Below are 20,867 nucleotides of genomic sequence, written 5' to 3' on the forward strand. Positions count from 1 at the left end.
ACCTTTAATTAAGCCTTTTGTACACTATTTATGAGGCTCAGGCGGTTAAGTGAGAAGCAACAGCAAGCGTTTTAATTAAAAAATCATGGGTTTTTTTTGGTTTCTGTATATGTGTTTCGTATATTTCATTTCTAATAATATTTTATTGTTGTATTAAATCCCAGAGATCTCCCTTAGTATCTCAGAAACGGTTTTTTAATGAGAAATCTCAGCAAATGCTAGACACATTACACAAATGTGCACCATTATTATTATTTACTGGGCCTTGGAAAATTTCACCCAGAAACAGAAAATGTATTATTATCTATAGATTAGATTAGTAACATTTTCCTTTTTTCTAGTTAAATTCATATCATACTTATGTTGAAGTTGTTCAACTTTTTGCTTAAACCCATTCAGTTAAAGTGGTCAAATTGGGCATCAATCCATCCATCCATCCGTTTTCTGTACCGCTTATACTACACAGGGACGCGGGGGAGCCTGGGGCCTATCCCAGGGGGACTCGGGGCACAAGGAGGGGAACCCCATGGACCGGGTGCCAACCCATCTCATGGCACAACCACACACACTCACACACCTGTTCACACACTACAGACAACTTAGAGATGCCAGTCAGTTGACAATGCATGTCTTTGGACTGGGGAGGAAACTGCCGAAGCACAGAGAGAACATGCAAACTTCACGCACACTGAGAGGAGGCGGGCATTGAACCCCCAACCCTGGCAGTGTGAGGCAAATCTGCTAACCACTAAGCCACTGTGAAATTGAGCATATAAGAACTAAATAATAACTAGCAACAGTTCTGTTCATCTTCAACCATGTAACGTCAATTTTATTTTAAAGTCTACCTCTGACTATGCTTCACAGACCCTACCTATTTAAGCAAATTAAAGACCTGAACTGAAGTCTCTGTACCTTGTTAGTGTTATTTACTTTATCTGTTAATGTTATATTAATGTTGTTGTTGGTTGTATGCTGTAGATTTGTACTTTTACTGCTGCTGTAATTATAAAGACTGTCCTGTGTTCATCCCAGGATCCTTATTCACAGTTTGCTGATAGTGAATATCCTAGCAATGCACTTACTACTGTTTGCCTTTTCTTTTCTATTTTTTCTTTATAGATGTTAAAAAGATAATAAAACCCTTAGACAAAATGGTCAAAGTTATTTTTTTCTGACAGTTTTAAACAACTTGACATCTGACAATCTGTGACAATCTGTGCACACAGTACAATAAACAATGAAGAATTTTAAGCCAGTGAAGTGTAAATCCATGTGACTAAGATGTGGGACTTAATTCACACAATTGTGCACATTACATATACACATCCTCTTACACCGGGAGAAATTTAGCACAAGTCAGTAGGCACAGCTCTTGGGGTTACAGTACTGATACACTGTCTACTGCGCAAAGAGGATGTTACAAACTCTAGCAGAAAATGGTACAATATAGTTTAGAGTAAAATGTTCATTAAAATACTGTTGGATGTTAGGGATGTACCAATCCGATACCGTTTACTGATATCAGGGCTGATACTAACCTAAAATGCTGGACTGGTATCAGATCAGAGTTGAAATATTTGCCAATCTGATCCATTGACTATTTTCTGATCTTGTGCTTGACCACAGGATACAGCTTGTCATAAATTAGCCCGCCATCACACCTCTAATGTTTCACATAACACAAGCTTACAGAGTCGACTCAGTCACTAAAAGGATGTCACAATCGAATCAGTATCAGGTGTCAGCCAAACCTCATGGCTCTGATATCAATCTCATATTGTGAAAGGATAAATTTGGATCGGTGCATCCCTACCGCAGAGGATTTACTTCATACAGCAGAATGAATTAAAGGCACACAGTCATAAATTTCTTAACATCAGAGCTTGGTTTTGTGAAGTGCTTCAATGAGGTAAAGGAAGTAAAAACACATTATACATTAAGCCATCAACTCAACAATCAACAATCAGTCATTCACACACATTTAAAACCACACAATTTAACAAGAAGCATTTGTATTGAAACATAAAAATATAGTGTATGTAGGGAAGTCAGAGAGTTAGGGAGGTTTCTGTTGTTGAATGAGCAAGTTCATCTAGTCCTTGATTAACAAAATGGCACAATTTTCTTCTGCCTATATCCATTGAGCCCTTGCACGAAGAACAAAATGACCTTGAGGCCTTTGATAATACTTTAAACTTCACTGGAACATGGTGCAGTCCAAACTGCTTGAACTCCATGAGTCATCTTAAGCATTTTCCATAGCTACCTGACAATCAGCACCTACAGTAAAGAGCAGAAAGCATGTGAACATGACATAAATCACACACTGACTTATAAGACAACCACTATTAATAATAATAATAATAATAATAATAATAAGAAGAAGAAGGTCACTGTTTCAGTATTAGTCAAAAAAAAAGATCAGGAATGTTACAGGAGATTTCGCATGTCTAAAGACAATGTCAGTGTGAAGGGCAGATACAGTATACATGAAGTAAAGAAAGTCACCCTTAACAATCACATACATTTCACGTGATCATATGTTTTTCACATGTGACTATCAAATGACATGTAAAAACATGTGAAAGTGCATTTATGTCCTGAAAGTAAACATGAGCACAATATGTAATGAATAAAATCAAGTGTAAAATACATCAAGGAATCATGTGGGGAAAAACAAATCACACTTGAAACTAAATCAATTATGTGTAAAAATGACCTGTAAAAATAAATGACTCATTTAAAAAAATTACACATGAAAATAAATAAATTATATGTAAAAAAAAAAAAAAAAAAATTTGCACTTGCATACTGAAACTTGTATAAAAATCACATTAGAAAATAAATCGTGAAATAAATCGTGAAAAAAAAATTGAATAAATCTGAAACGAATAAATCATGTGCAACTCACATGTGAAAAATTTATGTGAAAATATCACTTGTAAAAAATTAATCACCTGAAAAACAACTGAATTACATCAAAAATCACCTGTGAAAAATGAATCATATGAAAAAATCTGATGTGAAAATAAATGAATCAGGTTAAAAAATCAGATGTAAAAACAACTGTGTAAAAACCACATGTGAAAATATATGAAACATATGTAAAATGTAATGTGAAAAGAAATATATCGTGAAGAAAAAAATCATATGAAAAAAAAAAAAAAACACATGCACTATGTGTGAAAAGTCCACATGGAAAACATAACATGCGAAATGTCTAAAAACCACATACCACAAATGTGAAGTTAATGTGATTTAGCTGTAAGGGGCAATAATTTAGTTCTTTTCTAAAGATAACCATCCTTGTTAACGTAACTATCATGTTAAAAATATCATGCAAGTCATCATCAATTACAATAATAATATCAGACATTTTAAATATGTTAAAAAGATACGTTAGAAACACTTGATGTGTTAAAAAACACTGGAAAACCTCTGAGAATTTTACTATGCAATAACAACCAAATGTTTTTTTTTTCCCCAAGATAGTAGTCAGGAACAAATGAAAATTCCTTTCAGTGAGTGGGTGTGAACACGTCCAGGCTTCCATCTTCCACGTTACTCTTCTCCACTATGTTTGTGTACATGGTTTCTTCAAGCCTTTTTCTCAAACTCTGTACCTGTTTTATATGTACATGTCCTGTTGATCTCATCACAGTCTGTAGTCGTCTCCGCTGTTCCATCACACACAATACATTAGTGCATTACAGTTAATAACAAAAAGTTCATAAACAAATTGCAAATGCAATAAGACAAGATAAGCTGGACATTCACTGACCTCTTTTTAAGCGCCGTCGAGCCAGTTTGATTTGGTCTTGAAGGATCTGGACCCAGTCTCGTGGACCAGGAAGCTTCTCGATTCTGTTTGCCGTGCAGTATTTTTCTGTGAACACTACACTCAGACAGCAGTGTGAAACTAAAATACCAAGTGAAGGCAGTGTACAGGACTACATAAAACATCAATCCACAAACAAAATGATGGTAAAGGTGGACTGGTCAATATATGTATTGTTTTTACTGTTACAAATAAATCTGGGAGCTCTTTTAAGAAGATGGAGGTACTGCTGACAATAAATGAGCTAATCATTAATGGACATTCATTGTGTCAGTAGTTTGCGTGTTTAACTTTGTCACAAGTAGAATGAGATGATGAAATGTTCACTAGATATCTACTGAATTAACGTAGATAAATATCACTGGTCACTGTATATTCTGGTAGGCGGGGCTTAGTGTATATGGGCATGGGAGGCGGGGTCAAGGAGAACACAAATCATTCCAATGGTTTCGTAGTTCATTTTTAACCTTTAGGGCTCAGATTCTACCTGAAGCACCTTTAATGACTATTGCTTTAATATCTCATTAACCACAGGTCATATAATTTCTGCGGCAAATCATGAATAAGCTTTGCTTTTCTTAAATAAGCAGATAAATAATTAATAAACAATTTAGCTACTGATGGAATGCTGTTCAACTGTGCTCATCACTAGGCTAGTGCATGTCTATTTTACCCTTTCACATTACTGTAATATTCATTATATTGCATATCAATTAAAAAAAATCAATCGATCTACCATATACAAATTTATATCACAATGCTGTTAAATTCTTGAATCTTATTGGTCAGAAGGTGTTGATTAATTTTCTATAACAGCAGCTCTGACAATAGCGATGGCTTTAATTCAAATCACAGGTTTACTGTATATTAATACACTTGTTCTAATTCATTATAATTTCTTTAGTAATAGCACATTCACATGGACTTGTACAGCAGACACTCTACAAAAATAATAAGCGGATTTTAAAAATGTCTTGTTTAACAAAGAAAGAAGTATAATTGTTGATATGGCGAAGTTTTTTTGTAAGGTGATGTTTATTTTATATTTATAAAAGTGTCTTTGCCCTTTTCTGGTTCTTCTTTAATATGACAAGCTGCAAATTTTTGTCTTATTAATTTCAAAAGAGAGAAGAAAGTGACGGTGGTGAGGCACTGACTGTTTTTATCTGCTATAATGTAAGTGATAACAGAAACTAGCTTGTGTCTTGGTCATTCCACAACATTAAATGTAACAATAAATAATTAAAGAATATGCAGTATTATTATTTTATTAAATAAAAAATGTAATCGTTGGATGATTGCTGTGAAGAGATTTAAAACACAGCACAGGGATGTACTGTTTTTAAGGTAGTAACGACATCACACCTTCCGGTCATGTTTTATTCCTTACATATTGTTACAATAATGTGTTGTTTCATAATATTGTACTTTCTTAGTCTAAATAAGTGGTTTTACAGTTTCTTGTTCTGAGACATTACTGAATGTAACTGAATGTAACTGAATTATCACAGTATTACTGGGTAGTTAAATTATATTGTATATATAATTATATTGTATATATTGGATTTATAATTATTGAAAGTTTTGCTATTGTTTTCATTTATTTGTCCTCCAATGTGCTCATGTTCACTCACCTTTAATGGCTCCCACAATGTTCTGGTCCAGTCCTTTCCTCTGGTCGTTCAGACCCCTCTTCCGCTTGCCGTTGGGCAGTGAGTTAGCGAGAGTGGCGTCATCGAAGAAGGCACACACCAGCTTGCGGAAGAGCAGGCTGCCCGAGCGTGTGTAGTTCAGCAGGATGGAGTCCAGCTGCGCCTTCGGGATGAACACTTCATATTCCTCTGCCAACTGCACCTCCAGCTACAAGAGAAACAGCTCAGATATTTCATGCCATGCAAGTTTTATTGTAGCTTAATCACTGTTAGTGCTATTAGTATCCACAGACAATGATGTGGATAACAAGAAATGTTCATAATTTTTAAAAAGTGAAAAATATTGTTTTTAGTACTTTCAATTAAAAACTTAAATGTACAGTACGTTACAATATAAATACTTCTTCCTTAAATAGAGTTTCTAATTTGATATTTAATATGAGCTCATTCTTCTGAGGAAAAAAGTGGGGGCAAAATTATTGGCACCCCAAAGAAGAGTTCCATTTTGGTCCTTTTTTTTGTGCCAAAACATGCCAATAATTTTAAATATAGAAGTACATACTGTCAATACACACAACATATGCACATGCAAACACACTCGTCTGTACCTCTGTGCAGTTCTGATCTCTGTTCAGACAGTAGTGAGCTGACGGTGGAGGATCAGATACAGGTGTTGACAGAGGGGATGGAACAGCCCTCTGTTTCTTTTCTTCCACTTTATTTTCACTTTTTTCATGGCAAATCTTCTCAAACGATTCAGCCACCATGGGGGTGTGTAGGGGTGTGGGAGTTTTTGTGGGTGGGGTCAACGCTATTATTCTTTGCACTGCCCTCCTCTTACGAGATCTCTTCCTGCAGGTGGGAGATGCGCTGGCCACAGCACGCTGTTTCTCCGGTAGGCCTAAAGTTCACATAACACAGGTGAATCTGTTCATGTACAAGAAAAACAAGACCCCATCGGTGGTTGTGTGTATGCGTGATGCCGCACCTCTCTGAGTCTGCATGAGTTTTCTCATTGTGCGTAACTCCAGCAGGATGGCCTGCAGTGTGCTCTTACAATTGCACATGCAGCAGCTGGACTCTGTCGTCATGCTGGCAGGCACAGGCGGCAGAGCTGAGTCTGAAGACAGAACATACACACACTTCTGTGAATGCCACACTCTTCTGAATAGTGATGCAAGGACACTAGACAATGGGCTTGTTACTTGACTTTGTGTGTGTGGGTGCATCAGAAAGAGAAATGTCTAGACAGTCTAGACGATATTTTGAATTACACAGCTGCAGGTTCAGGCATTAAATCTCTGTCATTTCATTTTGCCTCCGGTGTGCATCATGCTGGATGTGCAATGCTTCTCCTCTTTTAATCTTACACAGTAAAGTACCAAGTGTTGAATTTTAAGGTACACTGTGGTTTCATATAACTGTAAAGTATTAATAAAGAATTAATAAACATTTGCTGGGTTACTAATACCGCACATGCAACCTTTCTTTCTCCAAACATGACAAGCTAGTATATTGTTCCAAAAACTTCTGATCTGTCTAAACGCTTTTAGACGTATATCCCTGTATTTCTTTTTTAGCAGAGGTGTTTTGCATGGAGTGTAGGAACGCTGATGATTACTGTTGCTTATTGTTCTCTGTGTGACTGTTGTTCATGCTGCTTTCAGGTTGTCCTGCAACTCTTTTCGGGTGATTGCTGAAGTATATTATATAAATTCCCATCACTGCATAGGAGTGACTTATGTGGTTAGATGGAACCCATAAAATAAAAACAATATGACAAATATGACACATTAGAGAATTGAGAGGGAAACTTTTTTGCCATCTTTAAAGTGTTCACCCCCCTGAACCTTATAAACAGAATTTATAGTGTTACAACCTGGAACTGAAATTGACTTAATTGGGATTTATAACTTCTGATTCACACAATGTGTATGCCATTTAAAGATGCAAAATATTTTTTACTGATTGATACTTGAAAATTGTTCTGGACGGTTTTGATAGCTCATTGGTATTCATGATGCTTGTTTAGGTATGCTCTCTAACAAATGCTGGGGTCTTTCAGGAACAGGCTGTAATGTTACAAAATATGGAAATATTCAAGTTTCAAGGAGATTGTATCATGTTTTGGTATATATTAATTATTATAATAAGGACTGTGCTATACAAACTGTTGGCTTGTACCCTTTGAAACATGAATGCTTACTCTGGGTGTTCTAGCTACAGTACTCTGAAACCCACTCCTCTGCATTGAGACCCACCTCTGCTTTTGCCCTGGTCCAGCATCTTCTGGGTTTTGGATCGTGTGTCATACTGACAGTGGGACACTGAGTTCCAGCCATGCTCGGGCTCTTCAGGGCCTTGCTTGTCACCCAAAGTCCAGCTCAAACCCTCCTCTTGTGGCTCCTCTTTAAGCGTTTCCCCCTCTCTGCCAACTCTCTGGTACACCCGGCCTGCCTTATCACTCAGCAGCCGCATCATGCCCGTAATCTGCTTCTTAATCTCCATTCCTTCCTCACCTAGCCATGCTGAGAGAGATGGGAGTTAAAACTTCAGCATCCATCACTTACATGTTGTATTAGCATAACATAATGAACTGTAGCCTACTTTCATTTTCAGAGGCATCCATAGGTTCACTGTCCGTGTCCATGTGCTCCACACTGTCAGAATTATGTCCATAGTCTAGAAGAAGAAGACTCACTCAGTATTATATTGCAAAACTATTAGAACATTATAAAAATAAAGCTAGCTCCATTAAGTTAAAATGTGATACATCTCCAAGAGTGAGTATGTAACAGCATACCTAATGTCTCAACTTAACTACTTGATGTTTTACACTGAATAACAATAGATAGCAGACATATTATGATTAGCTAGCTGGCAGATGGTGCTACACTTTTTTTGAGAAATGACTTTCCAATCTTCCATTAGGCTGATTAATTTCTTAACAGCTTGTGATCTCTGACTAAAATAATTATGAATATGCCACCTCTTATATTCATAACAGTTTAGTGAAGAATCTTTTTAAATACTTTACATACCAAAAAAGACTAAGCTCATGGTTACAAAACCCACAGGGACGTGTATGGCTGGTGAAAAATCAACTTTTTATAGTTGCTATAACATAAGTGGTAACAGGAACTAACTTGTTTTGTGCATCTTCCACAATATTAAATGTATATATAAATGGTTTAAAGTATGATGCGTCATTCATTAGTAAATTAAACGTTGTATTCGTTGGTACATTGCTGTGGTATAAGAGAAATGAAACACTTCAGGACATGATATAGGGTGATAACAGTAACTCTACTTTCCATCAAGCCACATCACACCACTCTGTCATTGATTATTTTCCTATAATAGTACACCCCAAGTTTTTTATTCCTTACATGGAATAGCCTACAGCTTTATTGTGCTAGTTTTCCTGTCAAAACTGCCACCACATTAAAATCCCTGGGTCAAAATGGCCCACCCCAATGTAATTGTTCTGGCTACGTCCCTGTTAGGTGGGCCAAATAACAGCTTATAGTATTAACAGTATGCCTACTTTTACATGCACATCAATATTCCGATATTAATCGGAATTGGGCAATATTCTAATTAGTATTGAGTCATGTAAACACCTCAGTCCGATTGCCTGATTCAGATTCTGATTCCCCAGAAGTCCGATTCCCACCCCTCAAATATGTCTGCTTTAATCAGAAATTTGTTGCATGTAAACACCTTATTCAGAAACTCCACTGAAAGGAGATATATGCGTATGCTCAGTCTGCAAGGAATTGTGGGTGCTAACAGATGCTTAGCTGTAGGCTAGGTATTTAGGAATGGCAACTCAGGCGTACTTACAACAACAATATATACAGGAATATTCCGATACCTGTACGCATAAGCATCGTATAAGTTGAGGCAGCTCCTTGTCCTGATTGGTTAGATGGTGGTGGTCCATAGGGTGGGCAATATTTCAGAAATATATCATGATATTTGAGGACATTTTTACAATACGCAACACAGATAATATTATTTAGATTTGGTGACAGAGAGGTGATTTTAAAATACCTGTAAAAACAATTCTTTCAGTGACATTTTTAACAAGAAAAGGGAGAAAAAAAATTGAATTGTCCAATCTCTTTACAGTAGGTCTTAATGAAGTCTGTGTTTGTGGAACAAATATTGTCAGAATGTAGCCATTATATCTCTGAAAAGTGCACTGATTTAAGTGTAATTCATCAAGATTTTGGCATATAACCCGGCCGTAATGGTTCATATAATTTTTACCTCCCATTTAGCTCTTTCCTCTTTTGTTAAATAGCGACTGTCTCAAAAGTTTTTTTTTTTAATGACAGCATGTTTTAGACGTGTTGCCATTAATAGTTAAAAATAGGCCTATAGGTAACATTTGTATGCAGTTATACAAGAGTAACGATTTATAATTGCACTATCCAGATGAGGATGGGTTCCCTTTTGAGTCTGGTTCCTCTCAAGGTTTCTTCCTCTTCCACCTCAGGAAGTTTTTCCTCGCCATCTCTGGCTTACTCATTACAGATACATTTAAAAGGGATAAACTTAAATATAAATTTAAATGTTATATCTGGGTTTCTATAAAGCTGCTTTGTGACATTATTATAATGGACATATTAAGCATGTTCATTATTAAAAGAGCCATGTAAATGAAATTGAATGGAATTGAATTTTCACTGAGGTGGCATTTTCACTACTGTCGAAGCTGGAAAACTTCTTCACCTTATTTTCTAATAAAAGGCTAATAATTCTTTCATGCCATATTTTTGTGGCCTTAATTTTAATTGATTGATTGACTGATACATTCATTCATTCATTCATTCACTTTTCCACCTCAGCCTGGCTTCAAAAAATATATCTGGCATCCCATTTAAAAATTTTTTTACAAATGGATTAAAAAAAAAAAAAAAAAAAAAAAAAAACAGCAGTGTTATGATGCACTACATTATTGGATGACGCAATCTAGTCGGCGCGCTCCCTGATGCTCGTGCCCGCGCAGTTAAATTCCCACCTGTAGGCAGTCTGGTGCTTTTCAGAGGTCACACACACACACACACACACACACCTTCATCATTAGAATATAAATATTTCAGTAAAAGTAAGCATGGTTGAAACAGGCTGTAATATATATTTTTTCTTATTGGAGGTTAAATAGTACTAAAAAGAGGCGACAGGAATAAATAATTGTGTGTGACAGAGACATGAGATTTGGGGTTCATGCTTTGTGGACATTGGGAGATGTGGGGTCTGACATGCAGTATGTTATTCCCGGCTTCCTTCGGTCTTATTGTTTGCGCTGGTAAATGAAATGTCTTACCTGAGTCGCTGATCAGTTTAAAGCTCTGTGATTTCCGGCTGCGTCTCCTCTCCGCCAGCTCCATGTTTAAGACCGGAGAGGATCCAGAGCACGCGCGCAGGATTGAATCACAGAAAATAAAGCCACTCCATCACTCACAATCCTGCCAAGTGTGCAGTGCGAGCTCAGCACGCACGAGCGCTCGCCTTTCCGCCGAGAAAGACGCGTCTGTCCATCCGGAGTGCAGGAACAGGAGACCTCAGTGCCGCTCGTTTGTGATGCAAATAAATAAATCGGTTAATTTTTTTTTTTTAACTCGTCGCATCTGGTCCTCTGCGCCACCTGACGGTCGCTAATATTTTGTGGGGCGCAAATGTGAATGGCCGAGATGTGCACTGAGGTGGACAGAGCTGTGGGCAGGAACACACACTCACACACACTCACACACACACTTATACACTTATACACACACATTCACCTGTTAACCAAGAGAAACTTTTCCTCCCTCTGTCTGATCTCTAAAATCAAACACTTTTTTTTTGTTGCACAAGACACATTTATTGAAAAAAGAAAAACATTGTTATGGAGGCTCATGATTTAGAAAAAAACAAAGGCAATAAAGTGAGCGAGAATTTTAATTATTTTAATTATCCACTACAAGCAGACAAAAAACATAAATTTAGTAGGATGCTCTAAAATAAAAATGAATTTATATAAGCTACACATTTCCACCTGCGTTTTGAAGTTCAGACTTTTTTATAGTAATATATTAACAGTTTTTTTAATATATCTGTGTGTGTACAGCGACTTTGAGTGTTAGAAAGTTCACTTTATAAATGGAAAGCATTATTATTATTATTATTATTATTATTATTATTATTAAAAAGAAGAGCGTTCACCTTAATTAACATGTGACGTAATACTGGATCACGTGCCACTACATGGCTGAACCACTAGAGGGCGCACGCGCAAACCCAACCACACAAAGTTTACCGGAAGTCTTTAATCACAACTTCCTGTTTAACTGGCTATTAGCAGCGTCTTTTTTTTTTTTTTGATTTTAGGAAGCGTTTTTCCCTTGTTTAACAAATAAGTCGGAGAATCGCAATTTAGAGAAATGGACATTCTGAAAGCGGAAATTGCACGGAAGCGGAAGTTGTTGGAAGAGAAAGAGCTCGTGGACGTGAGTGTTAGATTTAAACGGTTTAGCTTTGTTAGCTAGCTAGTCAGTCAGCTAGGTTTAATGGACTCTGCTAGCTCGGTAGTCATGAAACAACAGTGAACTCTGTATTTAGTCGTTTTCTCGAGCACTAATCAGTGAATTTATGAATCCAGTGTTGGTGTAAGTGTATCAGAGCAGGGAAACACTAAATGCACAGGACAGAGCTGCTAACTACTGACATGGCTCCTAGACTGGAGCTGACATAGCACCATACTGTAAATATAATTCTCTCCATATCATGTAAAAGCACAAGTTCCATTATATTTCGTGCAATTTTTGATGTCTGGGTCTTTCAGATATCCATCTAGTCACCTAAACTACAGTGGATTTAAAAGTCTACACACTCCTGGTAAAACTGCTGGGATCTTTTCATGTTAAAAAATAAAACCAAGATGAATCATGTCAAATATTTTTCCACCTTTAATGTGATATAGCAACCAACAAATTCAAGTGAAAAACAAATAGAAATGTTTTAGGGGAGTAAATGAAAAAAAACAAAACCTACAATATCTTGCTTGCATAAATTTGCACACTTCTTAACTAATACTTTGTTAAAGCACCTTTTGCTTATAAAACAGCACTCAGTCTTTTTGGGTAATTAAAGAGTCTACCAACTAGCACATCATGATTTAGCAATTTCATTCTCCAGATCTGTCAATTTGTGAGGGGATTTTTGATGTGTATTCCTCTTCAAGTCATTCCATGGGTTTTGGAAAGGATTTAGATCTGGGCTCTGACTGGGCCATTCCAAAATGTTGATCCTCTTCTTCTTCTGAAGCTGTTCATTTGTTGACTTGGATTTTATGCTTTGGGTCGTTATCATGCTGGAAGGGGACATTTTTCTTCTTCAGCTGTATAATAGAGGCTTTATGCAGGTTTTATGCCGAAATAGATTGGTATTTGGAGTTCTTCATGATTCCTGCTATCTTGACTAGATCCCCAGTACAGCTGAAGAGTAGCAGCTCCATATCATGATGCTGCCACCATCATGCTTCACCGTGGGTATGGTGCTCTTTGGGTGATAAGCTTTTCTTGTTTTTGCACCAAACATATCTTTAATATTCTACCTTGGTCTTATCGGACCATAACACGTTTTACCTTTTTTTTGTTTGTTTTTAAAGTGAGAAAGCGCTTCCTTCTAGCCACCCTGCCCCATAGCCCAAACCTGTAAATAGTACGAGAGATTGTTGTCCCATACAGGGAGTGAGCAGTACTTGCCAGATGTTGACAGGGGGGTGTAGACGTTTTTTTTTTTTTTTTAAATATCCACTGTTTCTAAGGGACCGGGCACTTTTATTGTGATTATCTCAATCAGAATCATGCGTTACTGCCCAAGTACTACAGAACAGTTTCAGCCGGGAACCCCTTTAGCCGTAGAAGAAAAAAAAAAATCTGTGGACTCCTATATCTCAGCACAAATTTATTTTTCAAAATATTCAACTATTAGGCTCATTATTATATTATAGGATATTTATTGGAGCCATAGATGGTTTTATTCATGAACTTTCCACTGCTGTAAATTAACAAGTCAAATTTGACTTTATTTATGGGCCTTCTTGTTTTTCAGGCAGGTTTGAATTAAACCAATTTCATTCAAGTGACCAGTCAAACAGGCCAATAGTTATAAGAACCCAATAATAACTTAAATAAGTCATGAACTCACACATTTGCACACATAAAAAATGAACCAAGGTCTTACTCCAGAGCTGACAGCAATTATATAGTATGTCATTGTTAACCGGTATATATGTAGCAAAGCCTTTTAGAGCAAGTACTCTGCTAGTTGATTATACATTTTTGACACTGTATTTCAATCTACGCATGTGATTTAGTAATGTTTACCATCATAATTTTCCAGGGCACAAAGAAATACTTCAAGCGGGCTGAACTAGCCAAGAAGGAGGAAGATGACTACTACAAAAGAAGTGGATACAATGTAGGTTAATTAACACAATGTGAACTCCCTTACTAAAACTGAAATCCCAGAAAATCCCTTTGATTAACTGGATGTCAGTCAGATAGTGTGGCATCAACTTCTTTGTCTACATTTTCAGCTTATCCTTGATAACGGAGTGTGCATTTCTCATTCTCTTTCAAACTTCTTTCTCTTGAAATGTCTGTTCTTCTCTCTGTGTCCCTCTGCGAGTGTGCAGGTTGCTCATGAACAGCCTGTGACACAGGTATAGTGCACACAGGCAGGATGCACCAGTATGCATGACTTGTTTTAAGTTTATGCATTAGAGAAAGTACTATTGAATTAATTTACATCTGTTTCTTTGCTTTCACTGTTGCATGAAGCCCACAGCAGCATTTGCTTGAAATCTACCTTCCTCTAATTTTTTTTTTTTTAATTTTTATAAAGTAGTCCAAGGGAATAAGTACAGCTGTTCCTCAGTGTGTTCTACACTATATGGCCAAAAGTTTGTGGACACCTGACCATCACACTCATATGTGGTTGCGCGCCAAACTGTTGCCGCAAAGTTGGAAGCACGCAATTGTATAGAAAGTCTTTGTATACCGTAGCGTTACAATTTCTCTTCACTGGAACTCCCAATCCTGTTCCAGTATGATAGTGCCCCTGTGCTCAAAGCGAGCTCCATGAAGACATGGTTTGCCAAGGCTGGAGTGGAAGAACTCGAGTGGCCTGCACAGAGCCCTGATCTCAACCCTACCTCAACCCATTGGGATGAACTGGAACGCTGACTGCACACCAGGTTTCCTCGTCCAACATCAGTGCTGATCTCACTAATGCTCTTTAGCTGAATGAACACAAGTCCCCACAGCCACGCTCCAAAATTTATTGGAAAGCCTTCCCAGAAGACTGGAAGTTATTATAAGCAAAGGGGGGGGCTAAATCTGGAATTGGATGTTCAACAAGTACATATGGGTGCAGTAGTTAAGTGTCCACAAACATTTGGCCATATAGTGTATATTCATGTCTGTAGAAAGCTCAATTGTGTGGTAAGTCTGCTCTATGCTGTCCTGTCTTAAGCAGCTGCATGTGCTAGAGATGCATATGATATGTCAAGACTTCAGCAATCTAGCATTGCTACAGGACGTTAGCATTAGAGCATGGAGAAGAGGATTATTTAAGCCTGATTTATACTTCCATTCAGAAGGTACTTAAGATGTGGCAAAGCAATGTAGCGTATAGTAAATGTAGTAAAATATTGCCCTCTGAAACTGATGCGTCTGAAGTGGCGCTTACGTCTTCAGTGTCTGACCAGTATCAACATGTCAGTAAACAGGGAGTGGAAACACAACACACACAGTTATCAAACACATTTATCACAGTGCTGTCTTGGTTGTAGTGAGTCTGTTAGTTCAACTGCATTTTCTGTAGAGGTAAAAGCATCATTGCCTTTAAACCATGTAGCCTGTAACATTTTCTCAACTTTTGTGAATGTTTATTGAACTAATGGAGGAAATTCAGTGATCTGTTTGAGCTGCTGTTCTCTTTCAAGTCAGTACAGTGGAATTAGTGTTTAGGGATTTTCATTACTTTATAACTTAATCACTAAGTACTGTTTAAAAATTAGGTTGAGAAAAGTTTCTCTGAAAAAAAAGCACACGTTTCCCAGTAGACAATGTGATTCTGTATAAACGTGATGATGAAGCTGCAGCAAATATAGCAACATCCATCTCATTTGAAGTATTTATTGAAGATGTTCAATATCTTGAACAGCAATAACCATAAAAAGATTCACTTTCACACATCATCCCTTGCTTTTTACTTCCCGCCACCTTGATAGATGGACAGCTAAGATCCTCCTACTGTTCTGAAAGACTATGAACGCAAAGGGTTATTAAAAGTTAATATCAGAAGCACATCTGATGAAGCATAAACCAGGCTTTGGTTTTCTTTAGCAAAAAGAAAAATGATGAGCGATCAGTCATTTGTGCATCTTTTCTCTGTCCCTTATTTGAAGCTGGAGAAGAAGAAGCAGCAGCAGGAGGAGACGGCGCCGTCCGCATCATCCAACCCCGTACTAGAGCTGGAGCTCACGGAGGAGAAGTTACCCATGACCCTCTCTCGACAGGAGGTACGTGTGAACAGTTACTCCTTTCACTTTGCTCCTCTCTGTGTGTTTTGAATGGTGTATTGATTGTGTGTGTAACTTGTGTGCAGGTAATCCGCCGCCTGAGGGAGCGTGGAGAGCCGGTGCGTCTGTTCGGGGAGACTGATTACGACGCCTTTCAGAGGCTCCGCAAGATTGAGATCCTCGCACCGGAAGTGAACAAGGCAAGACACCACGTGTTAACTTTTATCAGCTCCTTGCAGACACAGTGTTGGTCCTGACTCTGTGTGTGTTGTGACTGAATGGCTGTGTTTAGGGTTTGAGGAACGATCTGAAGGCTGCTATGGATAAGATCGATCAGCAGTATTTGAATGAGATTGTAGGAGGACAGGAGGCTGGAGATCCAGACACGCAGGATGATCTTAAAGTGCATGAGGAAAACACCACCATCGAGGAGCTGGAGGTAGGAAAATCTAAAATCTCAACCCAGTTCATGTTACACATTTAAGAGTCTGTTTATCGAGGGAAATAGATATTTTTGGTCTGTGTATTTGATATCTGGTTTGATTTCCCACTGCACATAATTAAACAAGCACATAATTAAACAAGCACATAATTAAACAAGCACATAATTAAACATAATTGAAAAGCTTTTACACTTTCTATTGTTTTGGTCCACACCTGAGTATTCTCACCTGCATAAACGAACTGCAGAGTTTAATTCAAATGGGCAAAACACTGCATTCGTGAAAGGGCTGTAAGTGGTCTCTAGTGAAGTGTTTTTTTAATGGAATGAGTATCAGTTTCACCTGTGAGCCTGCAGGTGGTGCTGTGGTTTAACTCATAACACACATTATCATTAATACTTATTATAATTCAGCACAAACTGGGTTCCTTTGTTAATATACAATGCTATATGCATGTGCTGATTTATTTCTAGTTTTATGTTGTATGTTTGGGAGTTTTTTAAATAATATAATCCTTGTAATGTTTTAAGTCATGTGTTATAACTTGCAGGCTCTGGGTGAATCTCTGGGCACTGGAGATGATGTAAAGGATATGGACGTTATAGACAAAGTGATGCGGGTGAGTCATGCTTTAAGAAAATGTCATTTGCACAGTTTTCCTCTTATGCAGTTGGAGAATTAATGCGAATAGTCCAGGAATATGTGTCTGAATATTTATAGCTTTTAGCTGACTTTGTTACATAAAGTCATATTTAAATGAATGAGTTTTGTAGAACAGCAGAGAGAGTCTTTATTTGTGTGTAATTTCAAAATGGAACCATCATCTCCAAATTGATTTGTTTATGCAACATGGCTGCTGCAGTGTTCATGTTTACAGATAACAGTAATTTGTACTTTATTCTTAACAGCGTTGTCTGTGCTTTGAGGCAGATATTTACAGTGCGGTCATGTATTTACGGAAAATATTTTGTGTGAAACTTTCAGTATTTGCAATATCTCTTAATACGTCTATAAAAGACTTTTAAATCTGTTACATTTGATTGTTACTGACCGTTTGTGTGTGTTTGGATGTGCAGTTCTTGCTGGGTGTTTGGGCTAAAGACCTGAATAGCAGAGAGGACCATATTAAGCGGAGCGTACAGGGAAAGCTGGCCAGTGCAACACAGAAACAGACTGAGTCTTACCTAAAGCCTCTGTTCAGAAAACTGCGCAAGAAGGTACACATCATCTGTAGACTGTTCTCTGTGGGGTGATGGGAAATGGAGGTCACAGAATTTAATTTTACCTCTTCTGTCTTAGACTTTATCTGCAGACATTAAGGAATCCATCACAGACATCATTAAGTTCATGCTGCAGAGGGAATATGTAAAGGTGAGTAATAGTCAGTTTGTGTGAATATAATTTGAAATGTTCGAAAAAAGGGTTCGGTTGAAGTGCCGGTTCTTCTTTTCATGTTAAATCTGCACTCTGTGCAGAATAAAACAGAAACCACATCATCCTTAGCTTGTTATATATTGTATGTGACTCAGCTGATTGAGCACAGACGGGCTTCATTAGAACCCACCCTGCTAAATATATAAACCCTTACCATCAAGTTCCAATGCAAAGATTCAATAAGCTTCTTACACCACGATAAAAGAACATTTCTGAAGAGTTCAGGGGAAAAAAAAGTTGATTTCTATCAGTGTGGAAAGGAGTTTGGATGACATTGCTGCTGCTCGGAGACGACCACCGTGCAAGTCATAAGCTGTAAATTTCAGAACTGTAGTGAATCTGCCCAGTAGTGGCTGACCTGCCAACATCTCTCCAAATCAACCAGGAAGTCACAACAGATCCTGAAAAAATATCCAAAGAAATGCAGGCTTCTGTTGCCTCGGTTACGGTCAGGGTCTGTGACTCGGCAATCAGAAAGAGATTGCGCTTCACGGGAGAATAGTAAGGCAGTAACTTCCACTAACCAAGAACACAAATTTGCCAAGAAGTGCCTGGATGATTCCCAAGCCTTTTTGTGGAAAAATGAATTAAGAGTAGAACCTTTTGCATGACATGGGCCTCTTGAAATCTGGCAAAAAGCAAAACCAAAAACTATCATACTGATAGTTAAACAGGGTGACATGGGGATGCTTTAAGGGGTGCATTGCTGCATCAGAACTTGGATAAGAATCATGAATTATGCTTTGTATCAGAATTCTGAAGGAGAATGGCAAATGCAGTAGACCCGATCCGATTTGGTAGCGTTTCAGTTTCATCATTTAGCAGCTGGTTAAGATTTCCTCATGTCTGCAGAACCTGCAGTGCCAGATAAGTTCTCTAGCTGTAGTGTACTGTAATGTTGGCAGTTAGGCTCTTAAATCTGGTCTTTACACTGGACGCAGGGTGTATTGGCAGTTTGCAGGTGTCTTCTACACGTGTAAAATATTACCTGCTCTACAGCATTCAGTTTGGTCTGGCTAGAAAATGAAACTTACAGGATGTTGTTCTTTAACGAGCCAAACACATGGGAAGCATATTGTAGGTTCTGCAAGAAAGAAGTCTTGACACTTGTAATTTGTGCCAGATGCCTTACAAAGTCTGTAATGCTTTCAAGCATTAAAATAAAATAATGCAAGCTACAAACTGACAGCTAGCATAACTCTAAGTAACTAACAGCTTTAATGTTCATTTAGCTTCTTCTGATTAGACATGCCGTCGGTGCATTTTCTTGAGTCTCTCTCATTTTTTTTATGTATCTATCTAAAATTGTCAGCAAATAAATGAATCACGAAACTGACAGAAGATTGTTACCGCATAAAATACTACCTAGCGTACACGTCTTGAAGAGACCAAACAGTCTTAATGATGTGAGGCAGCATTCTGAGTAAGTTTTGTTTGTGTGCAGGCGAATGATGCGTACCTTCAGATGGCGATAGGGAACGCTCCGTGGCCCATTGGTGTGACCATGGTGGGAATCCATGCTCGTACCGGCCGAGAGAAAATCTTCTCCAAACACGTCGCTCATGTTCTCAACGACGAAACCCAAAGAAAATACATCCAGGTTGGTTATCGATGGAAATGTATTTGTAGACAATGTAAACATTTTAACGTGTGTTTTGCGGAGGAGGTTGAATGCTAACTCTGTCTCTCTCTGTTCAGGGTCTGAAGAGGTTAATGACAATCTGTCAGAAGCATTTCCCCACGGATCCTTCAAAATGTGTGGAATACAATGCTCTGTGACTGACACACACACACACTCTGCTCCTGTGCTGCTGTTTCTATTGTAAATATATTGTAAATATTATCAAAGCAACAGTCTGAATAACTGCTTTTTAAGTAAGACCTTATGGAAGTATTATGGAAGTGTGTTAAATAGCACTTTCTTGACCCTTGACACATCTGAGAGAGTATACGAGTTACTTTCTTTTTTTAATTTGCAAAAGGCTATTGTTGTAATTTGCTGGTGATTTTCCTAGATATGTGATACACTGCAGAAGTTTTCACCCAGATTTTTTCCCCCTCATGCCTGTGTATAACCCTTTGAACGGAACATTATATTTGTGTTTGTCAGCGGATCATACGTGCGTCAGTGTTCAGGATGTGAGTCTCGAGCTTGGAGAGTGGTGTAATGGTCCATTTATGGACTTTAGATACTGCCGGTATTTGCTGACTCATTCACACCCAACTATGATAGATAAAGTCTTTTTGAGCATTCAGTGCTTTTGCCGTGATAGACAACAGGAAGTGCTGAATCAGAGGAAGAGTGAGTGACTTCCTGCTCCCGGGACAACAGATTACTGTCTGTAATGCTGCAGTCAGTGATTTGGGCAGGAGTTAGCTGTTTTGAAGCTCACTATCCATCCACATAAAGCTTTGTGAACATATAGATGGGTGAAGAACTAAGTCCTGCAAACACCTCGCTAAGGTGGAAATGTTGTCCTGTGTTCACTGGGTTGGGAACTGCTGAGTGTGAAGACCATAGCATATGATTTACATCACTGAAAGATTTGATGAGGGAGACAATCATTTCGTACCCTGTGAATGGAGGCGGAGTCATCATGGAGGAGATCACACCCATCAGGATCGAAATGTTTTATTATAGAATAAAGATGTTCAGTCAGTAGTGGTTCTTCCCTCTAGTGTGGACAAGATGACCCAGATCATGCCACATAACAGAGCCACCAGTTTTCCTTTAATTTGTCACTCGACTGTGTTTCATCTCTCAAAGTCAAATAAACGGTGTCTATATACAGCAGTGATGTTAAAGGCAATAATTACACAGGGTGTAATAAAGAGTTTTTTAACTTTTACAAACTTATTTTGCATACTTATTTATTTAGCATGCATGCTTATTTTGCATACTTGTTTATTTAGTATGC

At 37.9% G+C, this 20,867-nt stretch overlaps 2 protein-coding genes across 3 annotated transcripts; one reads left to right on the plus strand and one right to left on the minus strand.

The window, feature by feature from the left end:
* Window positions 1–878: 878 nt before the first annotated feature.
* bend7 (BEN domain containing 7) lies at window positions 879–11,197 on the minus strand. Its single transcript, XM_026927064.3, has 9 exons — window positions 10,829–11,197; window positions 8,101–8,175; window positions 7,755–8,021; window positions 6,482–6,613; window positions 6,102–6,394; window positions 5,476–5,701; window positions 3,785–3,898; window positions 3,627–3,680; window positions 879–2,283 (listed from the first exon to the last, which is right to left on the minus strand). The coding sequence occupies exons 1-9, from the start codon at window positions 10,890–10,892 to the stop codon at window positions 2,249–2,251; spliced, it is 1,260 nt and encodes a 419-aa protein (XP_026782865.1). The 5' UTR covers window positions 10,893–11,197; the 3' UTR covers window positions 879–2,248.
* A 603-nt stretch (window positions 11,198–11,800) lies between these two features.
* prpf18 (PRP18 pre-mRNA processing factor 18 homolog (yeast)) lies at window positions 11,801–20,798 on the plus strand. Of its 2 annotated transcripts, XM_026926921.3 has the most exons (11): window positions 11,801–11,990; window positions 13,888–13,965; window positions 14,183–14,209; window positions 15,959–16,072; window positions 16,159–16,272; window positions 16,365–16,511; window positions 17,066–17,134; window positions 17,592–17,732; window positions 17,815–17,886; window positions 19,394–19,549; window positions 19,648–20,798. In XM_026926921.3, the coding sequence occupies exons 1-11, from the start codon at window positions 11,925–11,927 to the stop codon at window positions 19,726–19,728; spliced, it is 1,065 nt and encodes a 354-aa protein (XP_026782722.1). In that variant the 5' UTR covers window positions 11,801–11,924; the 3' UTR covers window positions 19,729–20,798. The 2 variants fall into 2 exon arrangements, with proteins under 2 accessions (XP_026782722.1, XP_026782723.1); XM_026926922.3 differs by lacking the exon at window positions 14,183–14,209.
* The last annotated feature ends 69 nt before the right edge of the window (window positions 20,799–20,867 follow it).

The sequence above is a fragment of the Pangasianodon hypophthalmus genome, chromosome 6, assembly GCF_027358585.1.
Source record: "Pangasianodon hypophthalmus isolate fPanHyp1 chromosome 6, fPanHyp1.pri, whole genome shotgun sequence".
NCBI lineage: Eukaryota > Metazoa > Chordata > Actinopteri > Siluriformes > Pangasiidae > Pangasianodon > Pangasianodon hypophthalmus.

Coding starts and splice junctions, on each gene's coding strand:
- bend7 (XM_026927064.3), bottom strand. CDS start 10,892: ATGGAGCTGGCGGAGAGGAGACGCAGCCGGAAATCACAGAGCTTTAAA. Junction 8,176..10,828: donor TAAACTGATCAGCGACTCAG/GTAAGACATTTC, acceptor TTCTTCTTCTAG/ACTATGGACATAATTCTGAC. Junction 3,681..3,784: donor TCGACGGCGCTTAAAAAGAG/GTCAGTGAATGT, acceptor GTGATGGAACAG/CGGAGACGACTACAGACTGT.
- prpf18 (XM_026926921.3), top strand. CDS start 11,925: ATGGACATTCTGAAAGCGGAAATTGCACGGAAGCGGAAGTTGTTGGAA. Junction 13,966..14,182: donor ACAAAAGAAGTGGATACAAT/GTAGGTTAATTA, acceptor GCGAGTGTGCAG/GTTGCTCATGAACAGCCTGT. Junction 16,273..16,364: donor TCGCACCGGAAGTGAACAAG/GCAAGACACCAC, acceptor GGCTGTGTTTAG/GGTTTGAGGAACGATCTGAA.